Here is a 19,617-nt window from a genome sequence, read left to right as displayed (position 1 = left end):
GGAGATAAAATCCCACCAGTGGGCATGTGCTGTTTCCATACCCTCTTCTCTTCCAAGGAACAAGGACCAGGATGATACCCATACCATACAAAGCAGAGCGCTCAGACATGTATCATTGTGAAACCCCCATTCTGTGGTTCCTAATGGAAATTCCCCATTTTGAGAACAGAAATTTTACTAAAAATAATAGACTATTTCATGACAGCAGGCTTTTATAAGCGCTCTCTCAAACAGCCACAATCCAAAAACAGAGGCCTGGGATTTTTTCCCATTTTCTGTGGAAACTTACCCCTGTTTAATTTTGAACACCACCTAAACAAAATGGTGGTATTTTTATACCTGGAATGCCTGGAGAGCCAGGCTGTAGGAATGGGGCCCTATTTGGTCATTACTACAGAAGTACAGAAACAGCCACGCAAACCACTGTGAGAGAAGGCAGTTTTGGCGGGAAAATTCATTCTGCAAGACTGGTGGCATCTTGCACATTGAGAAAAAGAGAACAAACAAAAACTGAATTTTGAGGAACTAAAACTTGGATCTGCTAAGCAATTGTAAAGAATGAAAAAGAGAAGGAAGAGAGGAGAACAACCAGTGTCTGACTGTAATTTCCTTTTAATGAATTATCTCTGTATAAGAAATTAGGCAACTACTTTCAAGCTGATGAAACTTTTTGATTTTTTTTTTTCAGTAAGTACAACATCATCCAGCATTTAGAGACTAAACTGGAAAATACAGGCATGAGGGTTTTTTCTTATTTTCATTAAAATCACTTTATCTATACAGAACACTGGCCAAACCACATCCAAATTTCTCTAAGGTAAGCCAAGAAAAAACACTGGTTGACCAAAGAGAGGATATTGTTCCCATTTGTTATTGGATTCTTCCCCTGCTCTTAAAAATAAGCAATCTGTGGGGTATGAAATGGGCCTTGTCTCTCGACCAGGTACTCCAGTGTACTGAAAATGAAAGAGCAGAATTTCAAGCTCTTAAGGGATACATTAGCCCAAATGCAATGATTTTCATTGGTTCATGATAAGAGTAGAGGAAAGGGACAAACCTACTAATTATAAGGATAAAGTAGTGATTTCTGCCTTGTTACTAAAAGTATTTAGCTCATTCTCCTGCCCAGCATGTTCAGCTAAGCACTTGTCTGTGCACTTTTCAGCAAAGTGATGAACTGCATCAAATACTTTGGCATACTGAGCATCTCAACCTTCACACAGAGGGTGTCAAAGTGGTGGAAAGGAGTGTTCACTGGCTTGTCATTGGGATACAGAGCAAGCAGTCAACCTCCATACATATATCCATCCAGTCACTGTCCCAGTGATTTTTTGAAGATTAAATATGAAGTTTATGGAATTTGAAGCTACTTCTTACCTTCAGCACTTCTTCTATGTTGAATATATAAGGCAAGGACCTTCTTAGGAACTTGGAGATACAAAGTAGTTGCAATTACTTCAGTGCCATGCAGCTCTTCCCAAGCTTGCATTGAGGGAAGCAACTCCTGATAGAGCATGTAGACATCAGGTGACACCATTTCCACTATCAGCCTGATGATGAAAGCATAGCCTCTGCTGTGACCATGCTGGAGCCCCCATGTCAGATCCCTTGCCAGAGGCCAGGCAAAGAGAGGGGAGTTCATACTCAGAATGTTTCTAATTACACAATCCAGATAAAATGGCTGGTTCAGTCACCATATTGAATGTTTATTTCAATGGCACATGATAACATGTTGTCACATTTTCATATATTATTCTACTATAAGCTTCATGCTTACAACAAATGTGTATGTGACATGGCCAGAAGGTGACTGCTACATTCTGATGTGGCAAGTAGAACTGCAAACACCTTGGAGGGACAAGCTCTTGTCCCAACAAATAGTGCCCAGACAAAAATGTAATTTTCTCATGAGTGATGCACTTCAAAACATGCTTTTATTTATCAAAGGTTTGCCAGTAGGGTTAAAATTAAGATCTTCTCTTTGCTGTATAGTGCATAGGAGGCAGGACAGGGAATAGCTGCTAAAACTATTTACAGGCTTCTCCTGTATGTACCAGTTTTCAACAAAAGATATCAAAGCACCTTATGCAGTACAGTGACCTTTTATTTTCAGCCCATTATTAATAAGAAGCTGAGGCAGAAAGAAAGCAGGCTACCTTTCAGATGTTGCATGGAAAATCAAAGGGCAAACTGAAGCATCTCCCAGAGTTCACCTACAAAATCCCAACACGAAGATGCAATTACAGCCTTTGGTTAGTCTGAAAATTCCCTAATAGGGGGATTACTGTGTTGTAGCTTGTTTACATTTAGGGGTTGATTACTGAGTGCTGAGTAAGCACGTTCCATTGTTAATGTAATGACTTTTTCCATGCTTGTGACGTTCATTAGGACTGTTCCTTTAAGGCCAGAATGAAAATATTATCTGCATTGTTTATTCATGTCAGTCTCACAGTTATGACAGGTTTATGTTGCAGCACACTCTCATCCAAAGAAAACTGTGAGAATGCTTGGTTCTGGAAGCAAACAGAACCAGGGAGGAGGGAGGAGGAACAACCACTGGGGCATAAGAAAGGCCTTGCAAACTTCTCTTCCAGCAATCTGGCTCTCCTAAAACAGCCCAGACAGGTGTCAATTACTATGATATGTTGTATCTTCAAACATTGTTTTGCTGAGTATAGCACTGGAGGTGGTAATGTAATGATTCCAAGAGGTTAAATTTGAAAGATAAACTCTGGAGATTTTTGTATAATGCAATGATAGCCACTTTGCCCTGCCACGTACTAAATAGAAGAAGAACTCCCTGACACATGTACCATCATCTTCAGTTTGGCATAACTTACAGGCTAATGAGTGTTCATGTTTATTCTCTGAATACTAAGTTTAATTAAGTTATACAAGGAAAAGATCAGTTCACAGTGTTCCACAAGCAGAACTAAGATTCTGTAGTAAATGTTACTCAAATGTTACAGCAGTTGCTGAACTGTACATCTTTTGGCTTAGCATTTTGAGATCTTTTGGTGCCTAAAGGAAAGAGGATTTCATCTCTCTTTGAAAAGACCCTTCTTGAGGTACTTCTGGGGTATCTGATCTTTTCTTAACAAGTAACTGATCAACGGATCTGGTAAAATTCAGAGCATTTCTTCTCAGCTTGTCCTGAGAGTGAAGACAGACATTTCTTTTCAGACCTGAGGAATGGTTTTGTAGCTGTATCATTTGGCTTGGTTAAAGATATATCCTCCCCTCACAAAATTTCTTGCTATTTCTCAGTAAAGCAATGTGTGACTGTAAGAACACACAAAGGGACTGCCTTCAGAGAAAAAAATCCCAAAGAAACATCCTCTGCTGAGTGGGAGAAAAGGTAAAGCTCAAATGCAGCACAAACCAACCTTTAAAAGGAAATGGAAATGGAGAACAAATTCTTCCTTTCAAGCCTCCACCATCACTGAACAGGAAAATGAACATTGTGGCATGCAGGGTACCTTCTCTACATACTTCTTAGTGTCATCTCTGTGCAGTGACTGCAGGACTGGAAGAAAATGCAGGGTCCAGAGCAGGCACAGACAGGCAGAATGAGTAAAGGCAGTGTAACAGCACCTGGTTTGCATGTCAGCAGCATAAATTAATGGCTGACGTTGCAGGAATGCGGGCCTGAAGGGAACAGCCTGACCTTCAAGCTGGGCCCTCTCCAGCAATGGGTCAAACAGCTGAACTCAAAAGTTTTTGTCTTCCTCTGACCCACTCTCCCAAGGGGGAGATCCCAGCTCCTGCTTGCCCTGCAGGGTGGGAATTTCTCCCTTTTTCCTGGCCTGGAAGTGTCACTGTGCTTTTGCAGATGTGAAGGTGAGGACGTGGCTGCCCTGGCTCTAGGTGTGGCAGCCCTCAGTGCCCTCCAGTTGCGCTGGTTGGGGCAGGTGCCTGAGGCCAGCCTGGCCTGTCCTGGGGGCACCTCCACTCCCTGCACGTCCCTTCCTCCCAGAGACCTCGTGATGCTCTGCAGCAGGAGGCAGAGCCCGTGCCTTGAGAAGCATTTGCTCTCAGAAATCCTCATAAGGTAGTCATGCTTTAAAATGGGATAGCAGTACAGAAGTGGAGTGTTTATTTAAAACACTAACGGGGCAGCTGTTGCTAGTAGCAACAATATGGCAATCACCAGCTAATATGGAGATGTTTGTTTCAAATTTATCATCTTGAGTTTGATGAGTGGCCAAAACTTCACAGAACATTTTATTTTGCAGTGTGTGGATGTGCAAGGACAAGGACAGCACATGACAACAAATAATCCTTTCGAAGCATGGGGTCAAATGTGCTCAGGGGAGTTCAGCTGTAGTTAGCAGAGTTGTCCCTGGAAAGATTTACTTTGCCTGACACTGCTTTTGCCTGGAGAAGGGAATTTAGATGTGCGCTCATAAAAGTTCCTATTCTTGGTGGATTTAGTGGTCTTGAGGACCTGGTTACTGGCAGTTGTACTTATTACTTAGGAAGCAGGTGACAACACAGGAATGACAAACTCACAAGGGCAAAACAATGATGAAGAGTTTGGGGATGCTCCCATCAAACCCCTGGGGCTCAGAGCAAGCCAGCTGGAGAGAAATGATGGGCAAAATCCAACTACTTCTGGTTGTTTCTCCTGGGCACCTACAATAACAGCTGTGTTCATGGCACTTGCAATGCTTGGAGCCAGGGCAGTGGTAAGGTCTTGCATTGCCAAGCCTGCCTTTCTTTTCTAGTTTCTGTATCAATGGGACACACGTACAATGAAACCCCAAATTACACTTTGGCCAGGTTTTCTTGGTCTTATTCCAGACTGGCTCCTAGGCCAGTGCCAGTCTACAGATCATAATAAATGTGAAAGTGAGATGACTTATGCCTGAAAAATCACATGCAAGTTAGAATTCAATGTCAAATCCAGCTTCTTTTTTGTTTCCCTTAATTCACATTTTGAGATCTGAGATAATTTTGATGCTGAAATTCAATGCAAAACAGAAGGTGCAGAAACAAGAGATATACAAGCCTATGTTTAAAAAAATCTAAAAGAAAATATTAGTGTTAATCCTGAAAAGTAAAATCAAGATTTCCACTGCTCTGTATTTGGTAGGAAGCATAATTGGTCCCTGATGGCAAATGAGCTTGGCAAAAAGTCCTATCTCATTTTCTGATTTGCAAATGAAGAGCATAAAGAAGCAAATTAGGTGAAAAACCTGCTGGAGAAACAAAAAAAAAGTAAGCATATCACTTTTCAATATTGTTTGAGTACCTTCAACCAGAGATTTTGAAAAGAATAGATTTCAGACTGAATTATACATGCTCTCTACTATTTTCGTGTAAGTAAGCAAAAGTTTAGCTCTGCATCTGCTCAGTCAGAAACAACAGGCAACTTCAATTCCCTGATTCCTTTGGGCTAGTCACCTCAGGGAACCTAAGGAATGAGTAATTCCCAAGTGCCACAGAGATACAATAGCAAGCTGAATGCAGAAGAGCCAAACAGCAGCACAGACCCTTTGGAAAAATGGCCCATATGCACCTGCCCTCCATAATTGAAAAAGCATCCAGTGGATCCAGTCACCTGAGGATGAGTAAAAACCTTTAGAGCTGCCAACTTAGTCTTGGGGGAAGCACCCATGAAAGAATAAACAAACCATACTGCAAATGCAACCAAAATGGTGTCATGGGAAGGGCATAGAATACACCCTGTGCTGTATTTATAGAGTTATTTTTGATTTTCCCATGCAGTAGTAGCACAGTGTATAGAAGGGTGGTGTGATCTAACCCACACTGCAATCTAAATTTGATATCTAATTTGGAATAGAAATCAGCTGAACAGAGCTGGGAAAAACTGACAGTGTGTTTCACTTTCCAAAGGCAGGTTTAGCATGAGCCCAGACTACCTGACTAAACCTGTAGGAGTTCAGCACCGGCTGGGTTGATGGTTTCTGCTCTGAATTGTTACAGGTAGGAAGCAGAGACTGATCTGATCAAAGGTCTGTCTGACCTCTTTTCTGTGATCAAACCCTGAACCATGTCTATGCATCCCACAGACTCTGGAGAATAGTACGAAATCAGAGCTGCCTTCAGAAGGCATCTATAAATGTGGCCTCTTTCCAGGAACGCAGTTGCCACCTTGTTCTTTGAGCTCGTGGACAGCTTGTACAGAGCTTTCCCTTCCAAAAAACAACCAACCCAACAGCTTTCTGGGTTTGGCACAACTGCTTTCCTTATTTTGGTAAATGTTCCCATTGTTCCCTGGGGAGACTGCAGCTGTGGCAGTGAAGACAAAACGGGAATTCAATCCCTTTTCCACATGGAGAGGCACTGATGAAGGCCTGAGGCACTGCTCTATATGGGCTTGAAAGGATCTCTGCTCCAGGCTCATTCCACCGTACCCTTCTCACAGCTATGCTCCTGCTGCCTCCTTGCTGGTATGATAACAGGGCAAAGGCGACTTTCAGGATTCATTCACACAGTCCCTCCTTCCTAAAAGCCATGCTGTCAAACATTTGCAAAAGTAAGAGAAATAAACAACAGTGAGCTGTGGCTGGAGTTTTCCCATTTGTGGTTTGATAAGGAGAGAAGGAAACAGTCTCCAGTCACAGCAGATTTATTCTTTATTTCTTTTTTCACTGTAAACTCCTGACTTCTTTCTCATGCCAATCGGTGTTGCTCTTTCATTGCTACTGTCTAAAGTTCCTCACATTGCCACAGTGTAAGAGAAGAAAAGAGGAGAGAATGCCTAGCTTGACTGGTGCTCACACAAAGGGGAAAATCACCAAAAATCACCATTGGTCCATGTTTGCAGCAAGTGCTATATAAGCCTCCCTCCAAACACTGGCCTGGGCAGAGGGCTTGGGAGTGGACCACAAAAGCAGCCATGGTCTGGGGAGAGAAAGGGGCTGGCTGGAATCAGCCAGTGGAAGCAGAGGTATCAAACTGTTGTCCTGGAAAATGGTTCACATCTCAAGGGGTGAATACAGTCCTTAAGAGGGCTGGATCCACCCAGGCTTGTCTGCTCTGCAGGATCTCCCTGCTCCTGCTTTCTTTCCAGTGAATGTAGAACACCTCAGGAGAACTGAGGGAAGCATCCTGGTGCACAGCAGGGGAAGAGCTTCTACACAGGCTAGTCCTACAAAACCCTTGCAAATCCACTGCCTCTCCCAAGCCTTGATCTTTGTGTAAACATCCAGTGTTTTTGAGGGACAGTGCATTCACTTAGTCAGGGATTGACTGGGAGAAACACATTGACTGCAAACAACTCCAGGTGCACCCCAGGCACCTGCCATCTGTTCTCCTTGCCCCAGGGCAGTGGCTCTGGTACAACAAACACATTGCTCTGATGCATCGTGCTGTAAGATCTGTACCAAACTGAGGGAAGAGTGGACCACAGCAAAAGTTTCAAGTCTGCAAAGCAGGACTGGGAGGTAGAGATGGAATCAGCCTCCTCAGGGAGAGAAGTTGTTCATATAAGGGAACTTAACTTGTAAACATCTCATATGACAGGCCTTTTCTGTTAATATTCAGGGTGGAGACTGGCTTTGGGGCCTACACCCGTGTTGCCTTTTCCACGCTGATGGGGAAGCTGTGAAGCTGCTCTGGCAAGTAGGTGTGAGAGCAGCTCTTCTGACCTTGGAAGCTTGCACACAGCTCTGTGGTGCTTGGCAGGAATCAGCATGTGCTTCCTTACTGCTTTTCACAAAAACTGCCAAGATTCCCTCTGTGTTGCCATACAATTACTCTGCCAAACCATAGCATTTTAGGATCCCTGCTTATTTGTAATAAAATAGGCTGCTCTAAAGTAATTTTGGCATGACTTAAGTGTTTGTGACACACACCATAAAAGAGCTATTAAATAAAGAATTATATAAGGAGGGTAAAAAAATCAAATTGTTTTTCATATGGGCAGCCCTATACACACACCTTCCACATACAACAGCCATTGTATCCCCACAACTGTTAATGGATAAGAACTAATTGATAGAGATACAGCAGTGTGTGCCAGTGGACAGCCTGGTGATGTGCTACCAATACATCACCCATTACCGTATTGTCCCCTGGGAAACACAAAGCCCAGCGCCCTGTGTACAGCTGGTGCCAGAACTGTAATCTGAGCTTCTGGCCTGGCTAAGCACCACCCATTAAACTCACAAGTCACACGTTTTCCAGATCAACCCTGTCTTAATCATGGAACAGACTGAGCTCAGACGTATTTGTCTGTGCAGAGTGCTGGAAGTGAGGGGAAAGCAGAATTGAACTGCATAGGACCCCTCCAAGATGCTTAACAGACAGGTATGTTTGGATATACATTTAACAAATGTAATGAAAAATAGATCTTGTTGAGGAATCCCACTGAAACTATCAGCAGTGATGCTGCAGCTGCCAAGGATCCTTAAAAGAAATTCTCAGGAGAAAGTGACGTAGGATGACAATATTTCTGCAAGCATGTGCAGCAGCCCATGGAATTTAGTTGAGAAATTACAAATGTCATGGGACTGATAATTAACAAAAAATCAGCTAGAGCAGTGAGTAAAAAATCAGTGGTAAATGCACAGGGCTGCAGACTAGTTGATTGATATTGCTGTAAGTTTCAGCCCTAAACAAGTCACCAGACCAGTGCCACTACAATAGCATGGAAATGATGGGCCTCAGGAGGACTTAAAAGGTGACCTACAGCAACTCCTCCCACAAAAACAGAGCAAGTCTCCATTTGTTCTTCTGGACACATCTCTATCCAACCAAAAGTGAATTTTGTGCTTTGGATTTCTGCCAGAATCAAACCGAGATCACCCCTCTGTTCCTTTTCCGTTCTGCATGAAACAGGGTCAGTAGTACACTGTCTGGGTCTGATGTGGCTACACAAAGAGGCTTTGAGGGTGAATTCAGCAGCAGATGTAGCCATTACGTGCATCTGCAAAGAGCTGTGCTAAGACAGCCTCATCCTCTGCACACGTGAAACAGAGCATCCACGAGGGAAGCAGCAGAAAGGCCACAGTTTCACAAGCGTGCTTTCCACCTAAATCTACTACTGAAGAATTCCCAATCTTGACTCTCAGCCTTAACTCCTCCTTTTCATAAGATCAGTAGACTGGCACCCAGAACAGGGCTGTAATTTACGTCAGTCAATAAATCAATAGAAATAATATCATATGTTTAACATCAAATCTTAATGAATTTTCATAATGGCCTGGTAGAGCGAGTGCTGTATTCCTGATATGCTCAAGTTGGGGGGCAGTCAGCAACAGAATGGTACAAGCAGAGGTACCATTTTTTTTTTTCCTGGATTTTTTTTAATCTCTTTGGTTGAATTAAATTTTAATATGTGCACACAAATATGTCTTACTGAGATTTATTTTAAAAAAGACTTTTTAATTACATATTATCATACATTACTAAATTACTACATAACACCACTTTGTCTATAAATGTCCAGTAACTAGATTCTCAAGAACTACTTAGTACTGACAAAATGTGTGTCTACATCTGCTTGTAGACAGTACACTGTTGCAACTAGCTTTAAAAAAAATTATAAAGAAACATTTCTCTGAATCTTGTCTATTCCATCGCCCCGTTGTTTTCACTGCTCTTAGTGTAGCTTGATCTGGCAGTGCATTTTAGAACTGCCAAATCTAATGTCTCTGAGCAAAGGACAGACTGTACCCACTGCCCTTTAATGGTAAAGAGAAGCTGCCCACACTGCAGCCCCCTCTGCACATCTCACCTCATGCTGGTGATGATAGCTGGAACCTTTACCTGGCAAGTGTCTCATCTTTTCCATCCATAACAGCTACCAGAGTTTCTTTTTTTTTCTTTAAGGGGGGGAAAACCCAGAAAAGCATCTCCTCTAAAAGGAAAGAGGAAGCCAGAAATTTGGTAGTGTCTCGGTCCTGCCCCATGATGCTTCTTCCTGCCTGTGAATTTCCACCTGCCCCTTCTGCATATATAAGGCAGCACACGCAGTATGCACTGTTTAGTCGCTGCCTCTGTCCAAAGGATTAGTAGCAGTGGGGAGTCATGCTGTTTCTCCTTTCCTCTGCAGTTCACAGGAGGTGAAGGAGCTCTGGCTGGATTCACTTCTTGGGTAAGTACTGCCTTTGAAAAAATCTGTGGCATCATGGTTGAAATCAGTGGAGAGCTTCAGATGCAGCTGCACAGAGATGTACAAAAAAGTACATGGGGGAGAGGTGCACCCACTAAGCATAGCTCATGGGCAGAGCTGACGGAGTTGCTCAGCCTCGGGCGTGCAGATTAATGACCATACATAGCTGTCACCACTTGCTCACTTTTTGCATGGATTAAAAATGGAAAGCTGCTTTTATTTTGTTTGAATCAGGAGGCAGATAGGGCAGCAGGGCTGAATGTCCTTCCGGAGAAAGGCTTTATAGTTTCCTTGTGTGGGAGATCTTGCTAGTTCAGGATCATACACGCTAGATTGGCTTGCAGAGGAGAAAGCCAAGAAGGGTGCAGTTTTACAAGACTCTTTGTCCATTCCCTGTTCAACAAACAGGCAAACAAAAGGACTGAAGGAAACCAGACTGTCCAGAGCTCCTCCAATCAAACTCCTAATGAAAGTGTTAAGCAGCTGTAATACTGTGAGTATCTTAATTATTTCAGCTCTGTCAATCTAGTGACTTTGAAAAGCTCTGATTTCCGAACCGTGGGATTCAGTTGCTCAAAGTGTCTTTGTTTTCTTGCCTAGTCAAAGACACTCAATGCTGGGAACATGGAGAGTCTGATTGAGTGCCAGACAGAGGTAAGCAGCCCTTACATTTTCCTGGATCCTTCGTGGGTACTGGTGTGAGATACCTTAGCAAAGTGGGGGTGACTCCTCCAGTAGCTGCTGGCTGCCTACCCTCACCCAGGAACGGGCAGAGCTCTTCAAAGGCACCTCTGTGCCGCACTGAGCAGAGGGAGCAGGGCATTTCTGTGGGCAGTCTGTGCATTCCCCTGGCTCACCAGGAGTTTTGCTCAGGGATTTTGAAGGCTTCAAAGTCATCAAGGCTCCGCAGAGGAGTTTGGGAGGAAATTTCCAGTGCCGGGGAGGACACAAAAAAGGAGGCTGTGTCTGGCAATGGCTTCTCTGGATCAAAAGTGCAGCTTGACAGAGCTCAGGGTTGTGACCTGCCAGCATGACTGGGGTGTCTGGCTGCAGAGTTTAACACAGACCCCTCTACCAGGCAGCGAGGCAGTGTCAGTCCTGGGCTGAGGCACCCCTTTAGCAGGTGTTGGGCTTGTCTGGTTATTCCCCAGAGACTCCCCAGATTTCTGAGGAGCTGCAGCAATTTGCTGGTGGCTCTCACTACTGTGGCAGCTCTGTAACCTAGCATATTTTTTGCAGGCTGATGCCAAGAAATGTCCTCTGTCAGTCCCAGCAGATACTGAAGACAGACTCTGCCTCTCCAACGGTGAGTTTCAAAAACAAACTGAGGAACTCCCTTCTTATATAACGTTTGCAAGCCGGCACTTGTGCAAAACCACCCGAAACTGCCTGCTCCCCCTCCTGGAGAGCAAGCCACAGTTTGCATCCAGGAGAGGGCTTAAGCCCTGGAATGCCGCTCATCTGCAAGTTGCTTATTTCCTATATGCTCACTGGCAAAGTGCTGAGTGCCAGAGGTCTTGTATTCCCGTTCCCTGGTAGCAATAGGAAGTAAATGTGTTTCTTTCTCACTCAAGCATCGCCTTTGAGGTGTGGCAGTTCAAGTGAGTACTGAGTACTGTACCAGATGTTGCACACCACAGTAAATAAACCCTCTTGGCTGCAGGACCAGCACTTGTTTTTCCCCACCATGCAAAACCTCAGCAGCTGTAAACAACCCAGAGCAGACCATTAACAGGGCAGGGTCAGATTTGGAGCAGACAATCATATCAGACCAGTTTTCAGGAGTATCAGAAGCTAATATTTTAAATGACACTATAATGTTAGGTGACTTTCTCAAAATTTTTAACCCCTACCTACCAAGAGCTTATGCTAAATAAAAAAGAGAGGACCTGAGAATTTCTCATCTGGGTAAGACAACTTCATTTTGGAGTAGAAAACATGACATTTATTGCAAATTTGCAGAAGGCAAATCCTTTAGAAATCTTTTTCACAAAAGGTTCCTTCTCTCACTGTTTGTGAAAGGGGAAAAAAGGTACACCCCACTCCAATACAACTATCCTATTAAAATTCGTGGCCCTCCTCTTGATGAAGCAGATGCAAAACCCATGCTAAGAGATTTCTAACTGTGAAGCCAGTGAGCACTTTCTCTGATGCTCCCATCCTCTGGAGCAAGTATGTTCCTCTGGCGGGGGGGCAAGCACCAGCTCTAGGAGCATTGTCATTAGAGCTGGCTGCAGAGCTGGCATAGTTGGAGCCACATGTTTTCCTTTCAGGCTGTGAAAGAGGTCAAAAACTAGGAGCCCCTCCATCTACTCCTGCCCTAAGGCAGGGGCACAACCAGAGCATGTAGTGAAAATTGTTGTCATTGCCAGCTGCCGAAGCGGTATATCTGCCTCAGAGTTATCAGAGAAACTACTGCAATATCAAAAATCTCTATAAATGTTCTGTGCCTTGTATGTTCCCACTCTCTAAGAAGAAACAGCGACTAGAATGTAAAAAGCACCCAACCCAAAACAGGAAAGGTGGTGGCCTTAGGGGTATGGCCACAGTTTTACAGTTTAGGCAGTTGTTTCCCTAGTAACCACTTAGTTGTCTTTCAGTTTCCCCCAGTTTGGTTTGTTTCAACATCCCTGCACCGTGCACAAATGAAAGACCACATAGTGCTCTGGGTTTTGGTTTTTTTTTTTAATTTTTAATTTTTAAATTGATCTCTTTTTTTCCCTTTTACTTGCAGCAGATGGAACAAAGAAAAGAAAGAAGGTGATATCACAGTCATTTACTCTGAGACAAAGCCTTACCAAAAGAAATTCCTCAGGACAGCTAGACTTGGGTGGCAAAATCCCTCTGTTTGGCCATCCTCTGGCACATATCTGTGGGGAAGATGACACACTGCCCCAGCCAGTCCAGGTAAGGAGGTACAATTATAGTGGAACTGTTTACAAAGGCCTGAAGTGTCAGGACAAGGGGGAAATGGCTTCAAACTGACAGAGAGCAGGGTTAGATTGGACATTGGGAAGAAATTCTTTGCTGTGAGGGTAATGAGGTCAACCAGAGAAACTGTGGCTGCCCCATCCCTAGAAGTGTTCCAGGCCAGGTTGGATGGGACTTGGAGCAACTGGGTCTAATGAAAGGTGTCCCTGCCTATGGCAGGGGGTTGGAATAAGACAATCTTTAAGGTCCCTTTCAGCCCAAACCATTCTATGATTCTGTGATACCTCTAACTTAAGTGTGAGGCAGGATACCCAGTACTTCTGCTGCATCATCCAAGAGATGATTCTGGTGTTTCCCAACACACACCCACAGCCCAGGGCCCATCCCAGATGTAGAAAGAGTCAGGTGTGAGGGTTTTGCCCAGACTTCACTGGAAGTAACTTGGAATGTAGAATCCAGGACCAGGAATGAAAGATCTGCTTCTTAATATAATCATCTGTGATTTTAAATAAGTAATTTAAATAAATCTTCCAGAAGCACAAACTTCCAAGGATTTCTGTATTTCCATGAAAAACAAGTGTTCAGCTATGGACTGTCACAAAAAAATACCTAAACAATAACTTCTGAATAAAAATGGTCTTGTAACAGTTCTTCCACTGAACTGGCTTTCCCAATAGACATGCATTTGTCTCTGCTGAGTAATATTTGCCTGGCTTGTGAGAGAGGGGATGTGAACTTAGATTTAAGCCATCCCTTGCTGCCTTCTAAAAGTAAGCAAGGATGGCAACAGTGAAGTTAGTGGAATTCATCAGTTCAAAAAGAAGGTGGATTAAGGGAAAATCAAGACTACTTCCCATGTAATGTACTTGGAACAAGAGCCAGATACTGAACTAACCACAGTACAGTGTACCTCCAGACAATTTTTCTTCCATTTCTAAATACTCATCTGCTAACTTCCTTCATCCATGTAACTGTTCTTCCATTCCTGTCTGATTTTTTCCCTGCAGGATCTCCTAGCCATATTATATATGAAAGGACCTTCTACTGAAGGGATATTCAGAAAAACTGCCAATGAGAAAGCACGAAAGGAGTTGAAGGAGGACCTAAACAAAGGCGGGAATGTTGATCTGAAAAGCAAATCTGTGCACCTGCTGGCAGTGGTTTTGAAGGTGAGTAATTCTGAGCTACACTGGAGGGAGGACATTGCTAATATGCACAGGATCAATCCAGTGCTCTGAGCTGACCTAGGTGGGACTCTTGGCCAAAGCCAGAACTAAGCCAGACTGAATTCTTCAAGCTTAGGGAAGTTTGGCCTTTTCTACCTGATCGTCAGTCCTACTTGTTAGGCTGCTGATTTCCTGAGGAAACTCACTTTGTTCTCGTGCTCAGCATCCTCCCAGCGAGCAATAGTGAGATTTCTGAGTGAAGGAAAAGCAACGGAAAGCTGGATCCTGTTACTACACAAGTGCAAGCGCACTTGTGCATTGTACTTCTCTGTCAGTGCTGATGGTCAGGTAGCTCAAGTCAACCTGCTAGAGCCCAGGTGACAGTAATACTCTCTCTGTGCTCAGGGATAGTGTCGAAACTTCATCTAAATCTCTTGGCCTTGCAGGACTTTCTCCGAAATATTCCCTCCAAACTCCTATCAGCTGACCTCTATGAGAAATGGATGCAAGCTCTAGAGAAGCCAAGCAAGCAAGAAAAAATTGAGGAATTGAAAGAGTAAGTTTTTCAACCAGGAAATTTTGCAACCAGTCCCAATGTAATGGAGCAGCTGGTAGAGGCCAACAGTGTCTTTCAAAATCAAGAGTCTCACTTAAAAGCCTGTCATTTGTATCAGCTTGCTATTGCTTCATGGGGCTTGGTTTAGAGGGCTCCAGCAGCAGCACTTCCTGAAGTTACTTCAGATTGCTTTATGAAACCACCAATGCAGGAACAGGGCAGAGGCTGCAGTGCCTCAGCTAGCACAGTCACGGTGCTGTGGGACAGGCACTGACACGGGGCCTCCACAGCTGCTGGGGGTGAGCTCGGGCTCATGGAGACCACCACCGTGTTTTGCTCTTCAGGAACAGTAGCTGTGGGGGCTGGCTGGGAGTGCTTTGAAAGCCCCACAGCACAACCATAGGCATTGGGAAGTGACATCTCCTGATGTCACCTCATCTATGCCAGTACATGGACTTCTGCAATGCTGCCTTTCAGTCAAGACCTTGTAATTCAAGGTCTCATAATTATAAATAACCCAACACTCAGCTGCAGATGGGGATTTCTGAAAGATACAGAGAGCACACACATGCCCCTTTCTGAAGGAAGTGGTGTCACTCTAAGTTTAATTGAGACTTGCTCAAATCAAGAAGCAGAGGCCACTGCACCATCAACTAACGTGACATTTTGTTTGTGTTCCCGCAGGGTGGCTGACAAGCTGCCGAGACCAAACCTCGTCTTGCTCAAGCTCTTGCTCTCTCTGCTCCACCACATCAGCCAAAATGCTGAGAGCAACAGGATGGACTCCAGCAACCTGGCCATCTGCATTGGCCCAAATCTGCTGAGCCCAGGCACGGACAGCACGCTCCCGCTGGAAGTGCAGAAGGAGATGAACGACAAGGTGCGCTGGACTCACCGAGCAGCCGTTCCCTCGGGGCAATTGAGAGCCATCCATAGGGATCCATCCCACTGCCATGGCAGCAGCTGAACACAGCAGCACTCCTGGGCCTTGCGGGTGCTGAGCAAAGCAGCAGCTGCCCTGCAGTCCCCACAGTCACAGCACAGCTCCTGCAGCCTTTGCATGTGGAGGGCCAGGGGCACCCGTGGCCATTGTCACCCCTGGGCCCTCGGGCAGCGAGGCCAAAGCTGTGGCTGATGGTGTTTTGTCTGTATTGTTTGCAGCATCGGGCCTTATTCCCCGTGGGGGACTCACCCTTAGATCTCAAGCCAGGATTTTGGCAGAAGCCACTGTGCTCTGTGCTGTCCTTCCTACAAAGATAGCTGGCAGGGTGGGGAAAGAATTTTCAATCTGTCTTGACTGAAATGGGCTGTTTTGTGTGTGCAGGTGACAGTGCTGGTGGAGTTCCTCATAAACAACTGCATGGAAATATTTGAGGGGGACATTGCCTTCCCTGCCTGTGCCTTGGCTGAGGAGTCACCAGAGCACACAGACAGCTCCACAGGTATGAGAAGGGGCTGGGGATATCACCAACTGGGGCTGCTGGGCCAAATTATTGAATTTGATATGTGAATATATATGTGGAAATACAAAGGGTTCAAGATTGTTGAAGCCCTCTTCTGAACTCTCTCTGTGTAGTTCTCTTTCATCCTCAGGTGGTCAGTGAAAACTAACGTCTGCTTTCTCCCCACAGAACAACTCTGTGCAGCTCATCAGAATGACTCTGCCTATGACAGCCCAGATCCTGAAGCAGAAGGCAGCCCCTGTACCCCTGAAATGGAGCAGGCCAAAGGGAGGAGTGCTGCTGTGAGCAGAAGATATCCAACAAATATCTCTGCCCCTTCCCTGACTAATTTCAGAAATGACATCAGCACAATGGACAGGAGGTACTCAGAGTCAGACCTGTCCTTCCAGAACTGCCTTGATGACACAATAAGGAAACAAAGGCTAAACAAAAGTGAGGACAATTTTCCAGTTCAGCAGAAACTGCTATGGATGGAGGCACTGGAGGAACGTCTTGCAGGCTTACCTTCACAATTATCAACTGAGTCTCTACCCAAAACATCCTCCAGTTGCTCCCTGGAGAGCTCTGATGGCTCAGTTTTCACCAGCTCCCCCATAGTTTCGCCCTCTAGTCCCAAAAAAACCTTTTTAAATAGGCCTCAGTCCTTTTCCACCAAGGCCACTGAAGACGGCAGTACACCTAGCAGAGAGATCAAAAAGCATTCCATGTCATTCTCTTTTGCAAACCGCAGGAAAACACTAATAAAAACCCAGAGTTGGGGGCCTGGAAAACCCATGTTTTTTCAGAGGGACAGTTTCACAAAGAAAGAAGATCAGTTCTGCTGTAGAATTGTCCAGGAGGGCAGCTGTAATGATGACAAGCAATCGCCTGTGGAATATCAGCAAAGGCCCCGTCTCAGGTCGGTTGATGAAGTGTTCAGAGAGGTAGACCAGAAAAACCCTAGAAGACCACCCTCTTATGAAGAGGCTGTTAAAAACTGCCTGGCTGCTAAAGTTCCCTCCCAAAATCTCACGGTTCAGACTCTGAGATTAGCAGCGTCAAACCAGGACATTTTGCTGCCTTATCCATGCAGCCACAGTGCACAGGACACAGCACATATGGATCTGAGGGATCTACGCAGTGCCAGAATTTCTGCAACAAAGGATTCTGACCTGGAAACTGAAACCTTCAGCATCACTGTAGGAGTAAACTCCCGTGTAAATTTACCTGTGACCCCAGGAGTCTACCGGATGAGAGCCATGTCTGAGTCCTGTCAAAAGAACAAACTCGAATATGTGGCTCGGAGGTGCAGCCAGCCAGTTTTTGAGGTAGAGCAGATCCAGTATGCTAAGGAGTCCTATGTATAAAAAGCCTGTCCTTCCTCTTTGCACTGTACAAATATTGTAAAAATAGACATCTTGCTAATCATTTGTAGGATTTTACTTTCAAGAGACAAAGAATAAGCTAGCTCTGCATAAACTTTTTTTTCTGAAGTGTCAGTCAGCTTGACATGTTACATCCTTTCACCACAAGAGTTGTTGCTGGTGAAGACCTGTGTATCATTATGTAAAAATATAAGTTAGTATGCTGTACATAACCTGTTGTGTGGGAAGAGTAGTTAGCAGATGATAAACAGTGTTGTGTTTGTTTTCCTCAAATGACAATTACAAGGTTGGCAGGTCCAGAACCTGTCTCACCTTCTTCTTGTTTTCTGTATGGTCACAGACCCTGTACCATTTTCCATGTGTATGTTGCCAGGCTGATGCAGTGCTCTGCTGATTTTTTGCATTAAATGTGGGTTGGCAGTTACCTTAATGGGGGAAGAGCTATTCTGTCATCTAGGTCACTTCAGCACTCTTCCATAAACCCCCTGTACCTGCTGCCATTCCATCTTCCTGCTTGCTGGTGACAGGAATGATCTGACCACTATGCAGCATAGTGTTGTACACTGAGCCTGGGGTTGGAGCCCTATGAGGTCATCATAGGAAAGTATGAAGTAACCCTCATGTGTCCTGAGGTGCTTTTAGACTAAATAAACTGGACAGGCAAAGAAAGGAAAAGCAAGAAAGAAAGCAAGAAAGAAAAAAGAAACAAAAACTCCTACAAGGAAATATTCTGGATTCCAGCTTTAAATAGTTATAGTTAATTGGAAAAAAAAAAAAAAGACAAAAAAGAAAATAGTAGGTGTTCTTATAAACTTGTAAAAATGACTGGAAGTACAATGTGCTTTTATGGGTCAGCATAGCCTTAAACCAGAAGCAGGGAGACATTTTTCTCCTGTGTAACTTCACTACAATAAAACATTTTTCTGCATGAATGCTTAAGTGTCCATTGTCTGATTTTAAAATATCCAGGCCCTACTTATACTGTACCTCCTTTTCTACAGGTACTGCAGGTCTGCTTGAATGATGTAGCATAGCTGAGTAGCAGGAAGCAAAGGAAATGACCAGCAGTATCACTGCTATTGTTGTAAGAGGCTGCAGGCTACAAATCCCTCTCTGACAGGAAAACAACTTATACTACCATGTAACAGCAGCTAAGCTGCAAAGAGGTGATGCTGCTCCAAAAGTGAAACACGTTAAAAATGGCCTGCCATCTTCTCAGGAATTATGTTTTCCAGGAGTAGATGTTCCCAGGACACAGAGAAGAGGGAAGGTGGCTGCCTGATCTGATAGAAGAAATTATGAGAAGGACCATATTGGTAGGCTGCAACTAGAGAAAACATCACTTCTCTCAGCCACCTGAACAGTGGCACTCTGCTTCCAAGCAAGCTGAATGAGAGGGCTCTGATGCAAAAGGTGTTTACCTTTTTCTAGAATCTGCATCTCCTGAGTCACAGAACCAGTGGGGCTTGAGATCCTCCTGTCCAACCTTACTGCCCAAGCAGGGTCAGATAAAACAGGTTGTCCAGGATTGTGTCCAGACAGTTTTTGAATATTTCCACAGATGGAGGCTCTACAACATCTTTGGGCAATCTATTCCTGTGTTTGACCAGACTAACAGAGAAAAAGTGTCTCCTTGAACTCAGATGGAATTTGATTGTATTTCAATTTGTGCCTATTGCTTCTTATTCTGTGTTAAGTAGAATTATATTTTTCTTGTGTAAAAAACACAGTTGTCTTACCCACATGGCACAACAAGTATGAAGAGATAGTCCATGTGCAGTGAAAAGGCTCAGAAGCCACAAAACAGAAAACACAAACCTTGAAATATAATCAAAACCCAATACAGCTCCTTCTTTGTTAAGTGACTCGTTCTTTTTTGACTGTGAGAAGACTAAGTCTCCCAAGGAGATGCCTGCTCTGTAGCCACACCAGAAACCCAGGGTGAATAAGCCCAGTCACTTCACCAGAGATGAGGAAAGTCTCTAGGTCCAAGGTGTCCTAAGGCATATATGACAATCCCACTCAGAAAGCTTACCTGAGCTTAAATATTCAG

At 44.3% G+C, this 19,617-nt stretch overlaps 2 protein-coding genes across 2 annotated transcripts in view; one reads left to right on the top strand and one right to left on the bottom strand.

The window, feature by feature from the left end:
* The window catches only part of TAGAP (T cell activation RhoGTPase activating protein), a 44,591-nt gene extending 26,545 nt beyond the window's left edge, over positions 1-18,046 (top strand). Inside the window, exons 3-12 of the mRNA XM_054279572.1 lie at positions 10,025-10,066; positions 10,493-10,577; positions 10,685-10,738; positions 11,324-11,390; positions 12,819-12,991; positions 14,023-14,184; positions 14,628-14,737; positions 15,422-15,617; positions 16,062-16,179; positions 16,369-18,046. Of these exons, the coding sequence (XP_054135547.1) occupies positions 10,551-10,577; positions 10,685-10,738; positions 11,324-11,390; positions 12,819-12,991; positions 14,023-14,184; positions 14,628-14,737; positions 15,422-15,617; positions 16,062-16,179; positions 16,369-17,546 (2,085 nt within the window). The 5' untranslated portion in view covers positions 10,025-10,066; positions 10,493-10,550 and the 3' untranslated portion in view covers positions 17,547-18,046. The remainder of the gene's footprint in view (positions 1-10,024; positions 10,067-10,492; positions 10,578-10,684; positions 10,739-11,323; positions 11,391-12,818; positions 12,992-14,022; positions 14,185-14,627; positions 14,738-15,421; positions 15,618-16,061; positions 16,180-16,368) is intronic.
* LOC128938689 (rho GTPase-activating protein 29-like) overlaps positions 1-19,617 on the bottom strand; it is a 67,848-nt gene that overhangs the window by 36,513 nt on the left and 11,718 nt on the right. The window lies entirely within an intron of this gene.

This window comes from Melozone crissalis, unplaced genomic scaffold (genome assembly GCF_028551555.1).
Source record: "Melozone crissalis strain CALT ecotype California unplaced genomic scaffold, PUWL_Pcris_2 ptg000027l_1, whole genome shotgun sequence".
Taxonomy (NCBI): domain Eukaryota; kingdom Metazoa; phylum Chordata; class Aves; order Passeriformes; family Passerellidae; genus Melozone; species Melozone crissalis.
The sequence above is the reverse complement of the archived record's forward strand: the minus strand, read 5'-3'. Positions and strand labels throughout refer to the sequence as shown.